Source organism: Hyperolius riggenbachi, chromosome 10 (genome assembly GCF_040937935.1).
Source record: "Hyperolius riggenbachi isolate aHypRig1 chromosome 10, aHypRig1.pri, whole genome shotgun sequence".
Taxonomy (NCBI): domain Eukaryota; kingdom Metazoa; phylum Chordata; class Amphibia; order Anura; family Hyperoliidae; genus Hyperolius; species Hyperolius riggenbachi.
The window spans coordinates 35,112,262-35,127,214 of NC_090655.1; the positions used below are offsets into that span (position 1 = coordinate 35,112,262).

General features: G+C 47.3%; 1 protein-coding gene across 1 annotated transcript in view; it reads right to left on the minus strand.

Annotated features, from left to right (window-relative positions):
- LOC137534143 (hexokinase-1) overlaps window positions 1-14,953 on the minus strand; it is a 128,435-nt gene that overhangs the window by 11,549 nt on the left and 101,933 nt on the right. The window contains exons 12-15 of the mRNA XM_068255524.1: window positions 14,100-14,219; window positions 7,083-7,178; window positions 3,809-3,908; window positions 79-262 (exon numbers count right to left, since the gene is read on the minus strand). Of these exons, the coding sequence (XP_068111625.1) occupies window positions 79-262; window positions 3,809-3,908; window positions 7,083-7,178; window positions 14,100-14,219 (500 nt within the window). The remainder of the gene's footprint in view (window positions 1-78; window positions 263-3,808; window positions 3,909-7,082; window positions 7,179-14,099; window positions 14,220-14,953) is intronic.

Genomic DNA, 14,953 nt, shown 5'->3' on the forward strand with positions numbered 1-14,953 from the left:
GCCTGCCTACTTATAGTCTGACACAGTCTAATATTGCAGAAGCTGCCTATGGATACATTTAATGACTACATAACGTACCTTTGTTTTCCTGAATTTAATGAAAGTTCATCTACAGCCTTGTCAAATACTGTTCGGATATCATCAAGGCACCCATTGTCACCAAACGCTCCCCATTCCATATTGATGCACATTCTACCCTCGTCTCCTTCAACCATTTCTATATTCTTTGTTTCTTCCATATAACACGCATTGCTTCCGGTACCTGAAATCAATCAAGACATACGCTGTATAGTAAAGTGATATTACACGAAATATTTATCATGGTCACATATTGCCGAGCGTACATTAATCTAGTCCCAAAAAGTAATTGATGAGCATTTGTAACTTGAATGTTCTTTGAGAACCTACTGTATTTACACTTAAAGAGAGACTGAGGCAAACAAAAATTGCTATTTTTACCTTCTAGTTCCCCGGGAGGGGGGTTGGGACACGACTGTTCAATCCGGGCAGCGCTTCCTGAAAGAGGCAGAGCTTTCAGCTGCAGCTCTGCCTCTACTGGTGTCAATCACTGCGGATCGCCGCCTCTCCAAGATGGTCGTGGATGTTTGCTGCGGGATTTGGGGGGTCTAAAGCCCTCGATTTGCAGCGGGGATGCGGCGGTTTACATCTAATAAGACTACTGAAGCGAACTTCAAGGTAAAAATAGCAATTTTTGTTCGCTTCAGAGTCTCTTTAATGCATTGTGCTGAATTGTGTCACATCCATTTTGGCAAATGGGAAGCAACGCTACACAGCGCAATACAGCTCAATGCAACGCATTAAGTGTAAATAGGGCCTAAGGGCCCTTTTCCACTAGCGCGTTTGCGCTGGCTGAATCGGAAAGTCGCACACCGCTAGCGATTTTACAATCGCTATGGTTTGCTTTTTAACATAGGAATCGCGGTAGGTCATTTCCACTACCGCGATTCGTTTTTTACAGGAACGCGAAGCGGAACGATTATTGCCGCGATTTTGCTATGCAGTGCATAGCATAGCAAAATCGCGACCGCAAACGTCGGGAAATCGCCGCAAATTTTTGTACTTTTGCGATTCAGCAATCGCTAGCGTTCAGCGTGAACGCTAGCGACTGCTAGTGGAAAAGGGCCCTAAAGGTGCGTACACACCGGTGACTGATGACGCCTGTCGGGGATCAGGATCTGATCCCCTTGGGCGACATTGCTGGGCTGTGTTGCAAAGATGCATACTGTGTTGCTATGCGGGGGGCGGGGCCACAGGGGGACGACAGAGGGATGACGGAGCTGTCACTCGGCAGGCAGGGGAGTGACGTGAACAATGTAATCGACCTTCACTGGGGTTGAGTAGATCCGCCAGACTAATCCCTTATGCGGCGCAGGTTGGTGGCCGCTGCAGTGTTCTCCCCAGGCCTTTTTAGCCGGGTGCTCCACCCGGCTAGTTTTGGTGAGCACCCGGCTGTCATTGGCTTACCTCCTCCTCTGCAAAGCTGCGCAGAGAAGCGCCGGCCCTGCATTCTCATATTGTGCCCCACCCACTTTTTCATGTCACCCAGGAGGACACTGCGCTGTACATACACCTGATTTTTGGCTGAGGCCATCGTTATTGGCCACCTCAGCTGACTTGTGTCAGGCGTGTGTATGAGGCTTTAAAGAGAATCTGTACTCTAAAATTCTTACAATAAAAAGTAAACCATTCTATTCATTATGTTCTCCTGGGCCCCTCTGCCACTCCCTGCTGCAATCCTGGCTTGTAATTGCTATTTTTATGCAGTGTTTAAAAGACATAGCAAGTGATAGGCTGAGAGTAGCTCAGTGTGTGAGTCATACAGAGCTTGCAGGAGGCCTGGAGAGGGTGTGTATAGCTTCTATCCAATCACAAGCAGCACAGCACATTCCAGCCTGACTGCCTGAGCCCGACAGAGCCGTCAGAGGAAAGAAGATTAGATCATATAACAGAGATAATACAGCCACTGTGCAACTAGGAAAGGCTGCAGTAAGACAGAGCACATTAGAACAGGTATAGGAACTTATAGAAGAAATAAGGCTCAAAATTTTGTTACAGAGTCTCTTTAAACTGTAGAAATTTTAGTCTGATTGGTCAAGTAGAATTGTTTTAAGGCCCAATCGGGTTGATGCACAAAACTTATTGCATACGTTATTTCACCTTCCTCACCAACTGACAATTTATCTCTCCTTATCTGTCTGAACACAAAATCTATCCCTACTTAGGGTAAATTCACATAACTGCCATAAAATTTCCTAGAGCAAGCAGCACGTTACACTAGCAGCTAACAGCCCTACTAGACATCACGCTGTCAGCAGACCGTAGTTTTTATTTTTGCTCATAAATGGAGCTAGGAAATCTGCTGAGGACATTCATTTATCAGCAAACGTGCATGTGAAATTTAAAGGGATTAGCAGTTCCTGGTTTCAAATAGCTGAAAGGGCTGCCATGTTTGAGAGGTTAACCCCCCTGCTTCCTTTCCACTGCCATTATCCAGGGTTGGTGTGAAATGTATCAAGTGTGACTGTTATCTGTTTGAAGCACAGTCTTCTCACTCATCCCCCTCCCTACTGCACAAAGTAACCCAGAGCTACAGAAATAAAAAAAACAAATCAATACTTACCTGCTGCTTCCTCCAGCAGCATAAACACGTGCAAGTCCCTCGCCGTTCTCCCACGGCCTGCCGTTCAGCCACTATCAGCCCTGGTAACTGTCTCAGTCGCGTCCAGTCTGGGTCTTCTGCGCATGAGGTACACTTTAATGGGTTTGTTTGATCTAAGCTTGTGGGCAATTAAGTCTAATTGTATGAGTCCTTATCTGCCTTCCATCCTCTGTTGCTTTTGCCCAGAGGAAGTACGGGAAGTAGAAGGATTCTTCTTGTAATTAACCCTTAAAGCCAGTGGGTACCACTTTAAAAATGAAAAAAGTCAGATACTCACCTAAGGAGAGGGAAGGCTCGGTTCTAATGAGCCTTCCCTCTCCTCTCCCGGTGCCCTCGGTGCTGTGCTGGCTCCCCCGTTCGCGTCCGCCGCCGCAGGGACTTCGGAGGTCTTCGGGAGCACTCGGGCTTCCGAAGATGGGCCGCTCCATACTACGTACGCGCGAGCGCGTCATAGAGGGCGCTCGCGCATGCGTAGTATGGAGCGGCCCGTCTACGGGAGCCCGAGTGCTCCTGAAGGCTTCCGAAACATCCCTTCGGCAGCGGAAGTGGCAGTATTTGACTGAACTGGTCGAATACTGCTACGGGGGATCCTGCGCGCGACCGGGCACCGGGAGAGGAGAGGGAAGGCTCATTAGGACCGAGCCTTCCCTCTCCTAAGGTGAGTATCTGACTTTTTTATTTTTAAAATGGTAAACATTCACTTTAAATGTAAAAAGATACGGTAAAATGATTTTTTTAATAATGAACCACATTTTTAGCATGCATTTTTATTTGTTATTGAGCTGCCCTGAGAGTTAAAAATGATGCTTGGTTCTCTTTAAAGTATCACTTCAGGAAAGCATGACATTTCTTCTCTTTTGTGATGGGGTATGGCCAGGATTGTTAATCACCCCACCTTCAGTGAAGCCTGATGGAAGGGGGTGTGGCCTGGACCGATGTACAGGTTAAAGCCTGGCTAGTTGATACAGGAAAGCAGAGATCTGCTGCCACCACATAATCTAGGTGCAAAGATTAAAATAAAGGTATTTCCATTCTTTATGAGCTCAAGCAGCGCTACAATGTTTGATGGTAATGGGAGAAGTTGAGACATGTTATGCTTTTATTTGTATAGCAGAATTTTGAACGCACCGACAATGAGACCGATTTCACAATTTGGATCTTCATATGCACAAGTCATCATTGTTCCAACAGTATCATTCACTATGGCAACTACATCCAGGTCAAATTCCTTAAAAAAAAGAAAGTAAAAAAAAAGACAGAATGCAATTAATATACGGACGAAACACATCTTTTCATTCTTAAGCACTATGGTGATTGCTATACAACACTCTCAAAATCTGTTCAAGATTGGGCACCATGGTGGCGTAGTGGATATCACTCTCACGTTGCAGCACTGGGTTCCAGATTTGAAACCCAGCCAAGGCACTTAGGATTGATTCACTATAACAAATAGCGTGCCTTATCAGAGTTAACATGCCTTATCAGAGTAGCATAGCGAGCGTTACAAACTTATGCCTGCTAATTGGCAATGACGAGAGCTCCATTCGTCCTGCCCTGAGCCCCTGTGGGTCCAATCACTTTAAGGGCTGGTTCACAGGGACGACTGCATAGCGTCGCGTTTGGGGGCGTTGCGGCGGCTGCGCGGTCAGGCTTTCAGCAGCCTTCGCGTTCGGATGCGGTCGCGTTTTTTCTTCCCCTAGGGGGACATTAGCCGACGCGGTTGGCCGCCCCTGGAAGCTACATGTAGCTTCCAGGGTGGCCACGAACGCTAGCGAAAATGGGGACCTGAACGCCGCGTTCGTGTAAAAGCTTGGTGCAAATGCTCCCATTCACTTGAATGGGAGCGTTTAACGCGACGTTCCGAACGCTTGCGGTAAACGCTCCGCAAGCGTCCGTCTGAACCAGCCCTAAAGGACATAATCCCCGCACTTTGATTGGCCCAATAGGCTGCCTGTCACTTGACAGGAAATTTGACAGGCAGCCTATTGAGCCAATCAAAGTGTGTGGATAATGTCCTTTAAAGTGATTGGACCTACAGGGGCTCAGGGCAGGACAAGTGGAGCTCTCGTCATTGCCAATTAGCAGGCATATGTTTGTAGCGCTCGCTATGCTACGCTGATAAGGCATACTGACTCTGATAAGGCATGTTAACTCCGATAAGGCATGTTAACTCTGATAAGGAATGCTATTTGTCATAGTGAATCAACTCCTATCTGTTGGTATGTTCTCCCTGTGTATGTGTGTGTTTTCTCCAGGCACTCCAGTTTCCTCCCACATCCCAAAAACATACACAAAAGTTAATTGGCTTCTCCCTAAGACAAAATTGTCCCTTGACTACGATGGACAAATGACTGGTAGAGATTAGACTGTGAGCTCCTCGGAGGGACAGTTAGTGACATGACTGTATACTCTGTAAAGCCCTGCAGACGATGTTGGAGCAATATAAATACTAAATAATAATTGGAATACTGACAATGACCAGTTTCCAGTATGAAGAGAAGCCAGGAGTATTCATGGTGTACATGATATTATCTTACCTAATAAATGGCAGAGTTGTTACGTCCTATGCCTGCGTATGTGCGGCCGCAGGTACGTAAGCTGCGCAAACTGCGCAAACTGCGCATCTCCAAACACATACCCGTACATGCGCAGTGAGGATGCACTTTACGCCTGCGTGGGCCGCTTGGACCTACATACTCCGCAATGGTAACTATGCAATTAAAAAAAGGCAACAAGCGAAAGGAGGTCCTGGAAGAAAGACCGTTCCTGTAAACATTTCTGCACCCGTTAAAGTGGACCTGAACTCAGAACTTCCTCTCTGCTCTAAAAGATAAGAAACAGCATAATAACCTTACAAGAAAAAACATTTCTTTGTTACAGCTTACAGAACTCCTGCAATAAATCTGCAGTGTGTCTACTTCCTGCTTTCATGGAAGCAGACAAACATCCTGTGTTTACATACTAGCTGTTCTGCTGAGGACTGCTGTATTCCTGTGCTGACACAGCTGAGATCAAATTACACTAGTGATTACTTGAAGATGAGGGTGAATTAGATAGCCTCTTCTCTCCAAAAACACACAGGGTGCATTTCTCTGTTTTCCTTGTGTCCTGTGCAAGAGTTCGGGTCCACTCTAATGTAACGTAGTTTAATATATAAAATTGTGAAAAGCCACCATTATTCTACCTCACCCATGAAAACAGTTTTGGCTCTCTACACAGATTGCAAAAAAAGAGCATTATCATAAAGGATAAAAGAACTCATTATATATGAAATTAATCCCTGCTGCTCCTAGGTCAGTGATCTGCAAACTTGGCTCTCCAGCTGTTAAAGAGAACCCGAGGTGGGTTTGAAGAATATTATCTGCATACAGAGGCTGGATCTGCCTATACAGCCCAGCCTCTGTTGCTATCCCAAACCCCCCTAAGGTCCCCCTGCACTCTGCAATCCCTCATAAATCACAGCCACGCTGTGAGGCTGTGTTTACATCTGTAGTGTCAGTCTTAGTTGCTCCCCCGCCTCCTGCATAGCTCCGGTCCCTGCCCCCGTCCCTTCCCTCCAATCAGCAGGGAGGGAAGGGATGCAGGCGGGGACTGGAGTTCTGCAGGAGGCGGGGAGAGCATCAGACTGACACTATAGAGATAAACACAGCCAGCTCTGACAAGCTGTTTGTCAGCAGCGTGGCTGTGATTTATGAGGGATTGCAGAGTGCAGGGGGACCTTAGGGGGGTTTGGGATAGCAACAGAGGCTGGGCTGTATAGGCAGATCCAGCCTCTGTATGCAGATAATATTCTTCAAACCCACCTCAGGTTCTCTTTAAGGAACTACAAGTCCCACAATGCATTGCAGGAGCCTGACAACCACAGTCATGACTCATAAAGGCAACTGCATTGTAGGACTTGTAGTTCCGTAACAGCTGGAGGGTCAATAATATAACTATAATGCATTACTGATTTTGCAGTATATAGGGCACTTTTACTTACTCTTGGATTAGATGTATCCAAGAGGGGAGAAACATGCGAGACAAAAAAAGGAGCAGGGTATAAAATAAAAAAATGGGATCATTTTAGTACTCTTCTTTTCATGTAAACAAATACGCCCCAAATGAATCCCACATATGCTTAAAAGTAACATCATCTTCATAGAAGTATTATATCTGATTCCATAATTAGCTCTGCTAAGCCCATAAGCAATCTTTAACGAGTAGCATTTCTGCTCATTTATAGTATAATTGTTCATAAAATCCTGAGTCATTGCACAATCTCACAATGACACTGCCTCAGTTATAACGCAATTATCACAAACTATAAAGCACTGGAATGAGATTTTATAAACCAATAAGACGTGATGAATAGTGCTGTGCAATTTATGAATGCGGCAGATGGCATGTTAGTCATACTCACCTCTCTCCTCTTGATTCCTTCTCTTAGTAAGTTAACCACATCCTCTCCTTCGCAGTCAGTTGCCTTGAAGCCTTTGGTCCAGGTTAGCAGGATACCCTGGATGTTTATGAATAAAGCAAATGCATTAACTGACGTAACATAGACAAAAAAATTGTTTTAAAAAAGGGAGGTATCGCCTAAAAGCAGCCATTGAAATCCTAGTTGTCATTCCAACAGAAATACACAGTAAGGACATGTTCAGACTATGAAAGCTTTTTAAGTGCTAGTGATTTGAAAAGCTCTTGCTAATGCAATGCTATGGGGGATTTTTACAAAATCACATCAGTCCAGTGTGAACACACGCTTAGGATAACATTAGCAAGAGCTTTTAAAATCACAAAGCACTTAGAAAAGCAGCTCTTGTAGTATGAACAAGCCCTAAAGGAAGGTAAGCACCTGCCAAAGGCAGCTTAGCGTAGATTTCCTATGAATCCTAGTAAAAGTATAGCCATATGGGTTTAGCAAACCTGGGATTACACAAAAGACAGACATATTAAACATCAGGCCCGTTTTAAGCGCCGTGCGGCCCGTGCCGCCGCCCGGGGCGCTGTTGAGAGGTGGGCGCTGAAATGGAGGGGGGAGCCGGAGCCGCTGGGAGGGCAGCCCGACCTCTCCCTCCCTCTCCTGGGCCGCCCTCCGTGCTCCCCCCTCAGATGCAGAGCGCAGCAGCAGCAGCCAGGGAGGAAGCGCTGTAAACAACATACCTCCCTGCGTTTCAAGCGCTGGTCTCTCACCGCCGGTCTCTTCCTCTCTGCCGCCTATACGATGATGCACACACTAGTTCCGGCTAACAGGAACCAGCGTGTGCATCATCGTATAGGCGGCAGAGAGGAAGAGACCGGCGGCGAGAGAGCAGCGCTTGGAACGCAGGGAGGTATGTTGTTTACAGTGCTTCCTCCCTGGCTGCTGCGCTCTGCATCTGAGGGGGTAGCACAGAGGGCGGCCCAGGAGAGGGAGGGAGAGGTCGGGTTGCCCTCCCCGCGGCTCCGGCTCCCCCCTCCATTATGGGGGACAGCTACCTATCTAACCTACCCTGGGGGGCACCTACCTAATCTAACCTACGCTGGGGGGCACCTACCTATCTATCCTATACTGGGGGGCACCTACCTAATCTAACCTACCCTGGGGGGCACCTACCTAATGTAACCTACCCTGGGGGGCACCAACCTAATCTAACCTATACTGGGGGGCAGCTACCTAATCTAACCTACGCTGGGGGGCACCTACCTATCTAACCTACACTGGGGGGCACCTACCTATCTAACCTACACTGGGGGGCACCTACCTAATCTAACCTACACTGGGGGGCATCTACTTAATCTAACCTACGCTGGGGGGCAGCTACCTAATCTAACCTATACTGGGGGGCAGCTACCTAATCTAACCTACACTGGGGGGCACCTACCTAATCTAACCTACACTGGGGGGCACCTACTTAATCTAACCTACGCTGGGGGGCAGCTACCTAATCTAACCTATACTGGGGGGCAGCTACCTAATCTAACGTATGCTGGGGGGCAGCTACCTAATCTAACGTATGCTGGGGGGCAGCTACCTAATCTCACCTACGCTGGGGGGCACCTACCTATCTAACCTATACTGGGGGGAACCTACTTAATCTAACCTACACTGGGGGGCACCTACTTAATCTAACCTACACTGGGGGGCACCTACTTAATCTAACCTACGCTGGGGGGCAGCTACTTAATCTAACCTATACTGGGGAGCAGCTACCTAACCTATACTGGGGGGCACCTACCTAATCTAACCTATACTGGGGGGCAGCTACCCATCTAACCTATACTGGGGGGAACCTACCTATCTAACCTATGCTGGGGGCAACTATTCTGGCTACCTATATTAGAGGCACCCACCTAGCTAACCTGTACTGGGGCACCTACCTAACTAACTTATACCGGGGGCGCCTGCCTATCTAACCTATACTGGGGGCAACTATACTGGCTACCTATACTGGAGGCACCTACCTGGCTAACCTATAGCGGGGGCAACTATACTGGCTCACCTATGCCTGGCTACCTATACTGGGATACCTATTCTTGGCTACCTATACTGGGGGGACCTATACTAAGTGCAACTAGACCTGGCTAACCTATACTGCGGGCACCCATACCTTGCTTGGGGGGGGGGGGCGCAATTTTTACACACTCGCCCTGGGTGCATTTTAGCCTAGAAACTGCACTGTTAAACATAACTTACTAAGCGCCTCAAAGTCTGGTGAACACCGAAGTACTGGCAAGAAACCTCCAGGTTGTTTTAGCTTCTGGTGGTTTGTTTTGGATGTAGTTCCATTGGACACCAGAGGGTGTCTCCCTGCAGTCTCTGGCACCTCATTATGCATAACATGCTCACCACAACCAATGTATTTACTGGTTTCACCCTTCCCTAGTTGCTGTTGCATTCAGTTCAGTTTCCTAGTTTGCTGCTCTGGTCACTTGCCCTTTAACCTGTTGCAATACCCTGCCCTGTCTTTCTCCCACCCCTGATACTCACGCCATTACCCTGATCTGTTAAAGGGAACCTTAACTGAACGGGGGGTAAAGAGTTTTACTTAGCTGGGGCTATTACCAGCCCCCTGCAGCAGTCCTGTGCCCTCGGCGCCGCTCTGGAATCCTCTGGTCCCCCGCTGTCACTTAGTTACGTTTTTGACGACTCACCAGTCGTTTTTGACGCATTCACCAATGCAATTAGCGCTATTGCGGACCGCAACGCGTACAAAAATACGCGTTGCCGCATATCTACGCGTGCGGAATGCACGCAATAGCGCTAATTGCATTGGTGAATTGCTAGCAATTGTAGGCAGATTCAACCAAGAGACCGATCTCTCTCTAATCGAATCTGATTAGAGAGAGATCTGTCAGCTGCCCATACACCACATGCTGAAATCAATCTGGATTTGGCTTTGTGGCGATGTCCCCCTAATGGTGCCCATACATGGTACAATTTTTCATTTTTTTCGATTAGATAATTTAGTTCGATTATTCAGTTAGATCGAATATAAAGATTTTTCCAGCATGTCCAATCTGATTTTTCTCGAAAAAATGGGATAATCGTTCTAATTTCTTGATCGAAAAACAAATATTTTAAACTTTCATTCGATTCGATCATTTAGATCGAATAAACGGGATAATCAAACGTTTTATTGTACCATGTATGGCCACCATAATGTTCACAGCTATTCAAACGATCACATGACACTCCTTTCTGTGTTTGTGTGTCAGTATATGCTGCAATCTGATCTAGCCTGTGCCATAAGTTCCTGCAGTCAGGAGAACTAATTACCGGAGTAGACGTCAGGCAGACTATGAGGAGGATAGTGAAACAGTGGTTGTATTGTCTTATTGGCCACACTATAATTAGGAATGCCTATAATTTCTTACTTTATGATCTAACTTAAATCTAAATGAGCCCTCCTTCTGACCATTAACCCTTTCCAATCCTATGTCAGACTGTGTCCGACATTGGCTTCTTCCAGTATGGGCCCAATGACGGTAAAAGTCCAACACAGGAAAAATGGCTGCTGCTTGGGGGCACTGTTGCCACACAATAACCGGCACAAATCCGTCCCCTTTAGATCCTTCCTCCGCCGCTGCACCATGTCATTTAAATATGACGTGGGGGCATTTGGGCTCGCCATTAGGGGCGCTGTTGCTGGATGTAGACCGGCACAGCATCACCCTAAGCTAAGGCCCCGTTTACACTCAATCAGTTGGTGTGCGTTAGTACGTGTTAGTGCACCTTGGTACGCATTTTTTCCATAACAGTGCATTGGGAAGAAGATTTGAGTTAAAACGCGTTAAGTGTAAAAGAGGCCATAGGCAAACATGGTCATTACTTTGAAAATCAGTTTTCTTTCAGTTATAACTGAGAGCAACTGATTAAGTGTAAAAGAACCCTTAGTAGACACTTCTGTACCACGCTGAGCCATGTAATACCATTAATACACTGGAGTGCATGCAATATGGGTGGAGCTACAGCGTGTGAGCTGGTGCTGCCCCCCCTCCTTCTGCTGATGCTGGGTCACTGGCTCACTCTCGTGCAAGAAGGTAGAGACCCTCCCCATCCCTACCCCGGCAGCACTCCCGCGATCACCCACATCCTCCCCGCACACCGGAAAAAAGAAAGTGCTGGAGAGGATGTGGGTGATCACATAATCGGATCGGAAAGGGTTAACGGCAATGGAAAGGGTGAATGGCAATGTATATCGACTATTTATTAACTGAGATTCACAGCTAGGGACTCCAGTGCCACAGCTTAGTGTCTCTCCTGCATAGTACAGGGGCGGTGCTTGTTATGTGTCATTGCTCTATTGTAATCCATGCTTTCTGGAGGAGCATTACCATGAAGAAAGCAGCAAGCATTGCAAGCGGCCTACTACAATCTAAGAGAAAATGGCTATTGGTTTCTACCGTACTAGTGCCATCCGTCTCCAAGACGGATGCCGGCACTTGTGTGCGCCGATTACCCATCCAAATCCCTTTAGCCGTGCCATGCATGGACGTGTTTAGGGGCATAGCAGTAGGAGGTGCAGAGGTTACAAGCACATTGGGGCCCTCCCTCAACTTTAGTATTAGCTCTCTATTGGTTCTGTGCTCATAATAATCACTTCTATAGATACTGTGAATAGTGGTGATCAGTTAACAAGCTGTTCCCCATTCCCTTCTTGCACCTCTGACACTGTAGTTGCCATTGGCAGGTTTTGGTGCGCCGTATCAATTATTATATATAGCGTGCTTGGGGAGCCCCAATGTAAAACTTGCATCGAGGCCCACAGCTCCTTAGTTACGCCACTGGAGGGGTTGTCCAGAATTTGAATTTTTTTCACGCACCCAAATTCGGAAAGCAGCCTATTGATATAAATAGGCTGAGATTCTGGACACGTATTCATGCGCGTGAATTCGGGCACAAACAGCCCTAGTGGAAACAGGCCCTAAGGCCTGGAACCCACTAGGAGAGCTTTTCTGAGCGCTTTGTGATTTGAAAATCTCTTGCTAATTGTAATGATCCGCTCAGCTGGTTGCACAGGCAGACAGCTGTTTGACCATTCCTCTAGTCTGTGGGCTGCAGGTCTCTGGAAGAGAGACCTGTCTTTTCTTTGCAAGTTCCAGACCTGCTTTGCTGCTGAGGGATTTGCATACATTGGTTATGCAAATCACCTAGCTGCCTCCTTTGTAGGCTGGTAGTATAAAAATCTATGTTTTCCCAGAGTCCTTGGCTGGTCATCCCTTCAGGGTTTGTTGAAACACTCCTAGAGTGTCAGCCATGCTATTTCTTGTCAAAGTTATCTTAGAGTAATTCTTGGGACTGTACTAGGCAGTTTCCCTAGTGCAGTTAGATTGTTTATCTGTGTTGTCTGTATTGCCTCTTTGTTGCGATTGTCCTGTCACCAACGGTGGTTGTCAGGAAATCGTTCTGTCTGTCTCAGGTGCTAACCAGAGCAGCGGTCGCTACTGGTAGCCCCTTCTGTTAATCTGTCTGTCTTGTTTGGATCGCACTAGCCTCTAGCGGTAGCGGCTGTGGATCCTTCTGATCCATGTTCTTGGAGTGTAAGCTGGAGCAGCGGTTGCTACCGGCTACCTCATCTGTCTGTCGTGTTTGGATCGCACTGGCCCCTAGCGGTAGCGGCTGTGGCTCCTTCTGATCTGCCTTCTTGTCCCTGTACTTGGATCGCACTCGCTCTGGCGGAAAGAGCAGTGGATCTTATCTGACCTATACCTGTTTTCTGTTGATCTGTCTGTCTTGTCTGATACGAACGCTTGCTGTAGGCTCGGTGAAGTAACCGTTAAGCAAGTGCTCGCGTTCTCTGTTTCGTGTTTGTCTGTCGGTGGTTAGTTAGGCGTGCTTGTCTCTGTTGCGCTTAACGTGCGGTGTTCGCGCTGTAAACGTGTTCGCTGTTGCGAATGAGTGCGGTGTTCGCGTTTAGTTAGCGTTTGCTATTTTCGTTATTTTCTCATTGTCGTTTGCTGTGCCTTTGCTACTCTTGAGTTCTGTTCTGATCAGTCTTGTGTCACTTCTGGCGATCGCCTTTCTCGCGATCGCGTTTTTGCTTTTGTTTTTGCTGATGTGTGTTCACTGTCGCAGGGTCGCGACTAGACTGGTGAACACACATTCATCCTGTATCTGTGCTCTTTCTCTTTAAGGGCTGTTCAGCCCCGCTTTGTCTTAGATCTGTACAATTCCCATCTGGCATTTGTGGCTGTGCTCGTCTGCACTCCACAGCGCCATCTGCCGGTGGGAATTGCCCTCTGCTGGTGCATTGCACCTAGCCTGGGTTCACCCAATTATACGCTTGTGGGGTTTTTTCGCTGTGTCAGTGCGCATCTTGTGCGCTGACCGCGAAAACAATTCCGCAGATGTTACACTAATGTAATGCTATCGGTGTGATCCCACTTGAGCGATGTGATTTTATAAAAATCCCCCATAACATTGCATTAGCAAGAGCTTTTACAATTCACAAGCGCTTAGAAAACTCTGCTAGTGGGGTTGAGCCCTTAGACTCCCTTCTAAGCGCTAGTGATTTGAAAAGCTCTTGCTAATGCAATGCTATGGGGGATTTTTATAAAATCACATTGCTCAAGTGGGATCACACCCATAATTACATTAGCAAAAGCTTTTCAAAGCACAAGCGTTTACAAAAGGCTTAGAAAATCACTGCTAGTGGGTTCCAGGCCTTAGGCCTTAGCTTAGCAGTATGTTACTAAGCACTTGGGATTGGAAAAGCTTTTGTTAATGAAATGCTATAAGTGTGATCCCACTTGAGGGATGTGATTTCCCCATAGCATTACATTAGCAAGAGCTAAAATGCTTAGAAAAGCACTGCCAGTGAGTCCCAGGCCTTATAGCTTTATATCTGAACGCCACTGTTTGAATTAGACATCACTGCAACACAACAGCATAAGAGGAAGACAGTAAGGGCAGCACTCCGCATTCCCAGCCAGCATCCCCCCCCAGTTGACTTACGGCATCTAGGCTGGTCTGCTTGCAGGGGAACGAGAAGGTGAATCCCAGGGGAAGCTTGGCTCCTTTGATTCCCATGTAGTCCAGGAAATCGGAGATGCAGTGAACAATGTGATCGAAAAGCTGAAAAACAAGTTTCACATTCACACACTATTACACACCAAGAAGGGCAACCGTGAAAATGCTAAACGTATTCCCAAACAGTACTAACTATACTTTCCATATAAAGTTCTCTGTTGAGAACTGCTGTTCTGCATGCATAGCTTTGGGACATATTGTTATGGGCCCCCAAATAATTGAAGTGATTTGATCTAATCTATTTAGACATTTAGGTATTTTTGACATATTTATAGATCTACCTTTTCTGCATATATATGGTTAGGATGTATTATAATGTATGTTGTATACACGCATGTGCACCCGCCTACCTCTTCTCCATCCTGGCCATCTGGGGAGTGCAGAGTACAACCTGGAAAGGCTATGGCCTCTCGCGCGCGTTTGGTTGTCTGTGGTATGCGCCCCTCTGGACGGGCTCTGGAGGATTATCGTGTCACTATACAGTTAGGGGGCGTCTGCACCCTTCCCAGTGACACGCCTATCTATGCGTTGTCTGGCCCCGCCAGAGTCCGCCCTTTTAGGGCGGAGTCCGGGTATAGTCAGCCTAATCCCATTGGCTGCTATCAGGGTGGACGCGCTTTCGTGCGTTCCACCCTGAGGCGCTTGGCGTCCTCTTTCCGGTTCTCTCCGTGTTTGACATGGGGCGTCTCCGGATATGACGCCGGGCGCTTGGAGCAGCACACCGATTGGCTCGGGGCGGAGGATGGAGGTGGGCGGTGCACCTATTGCGTTCTTATGGC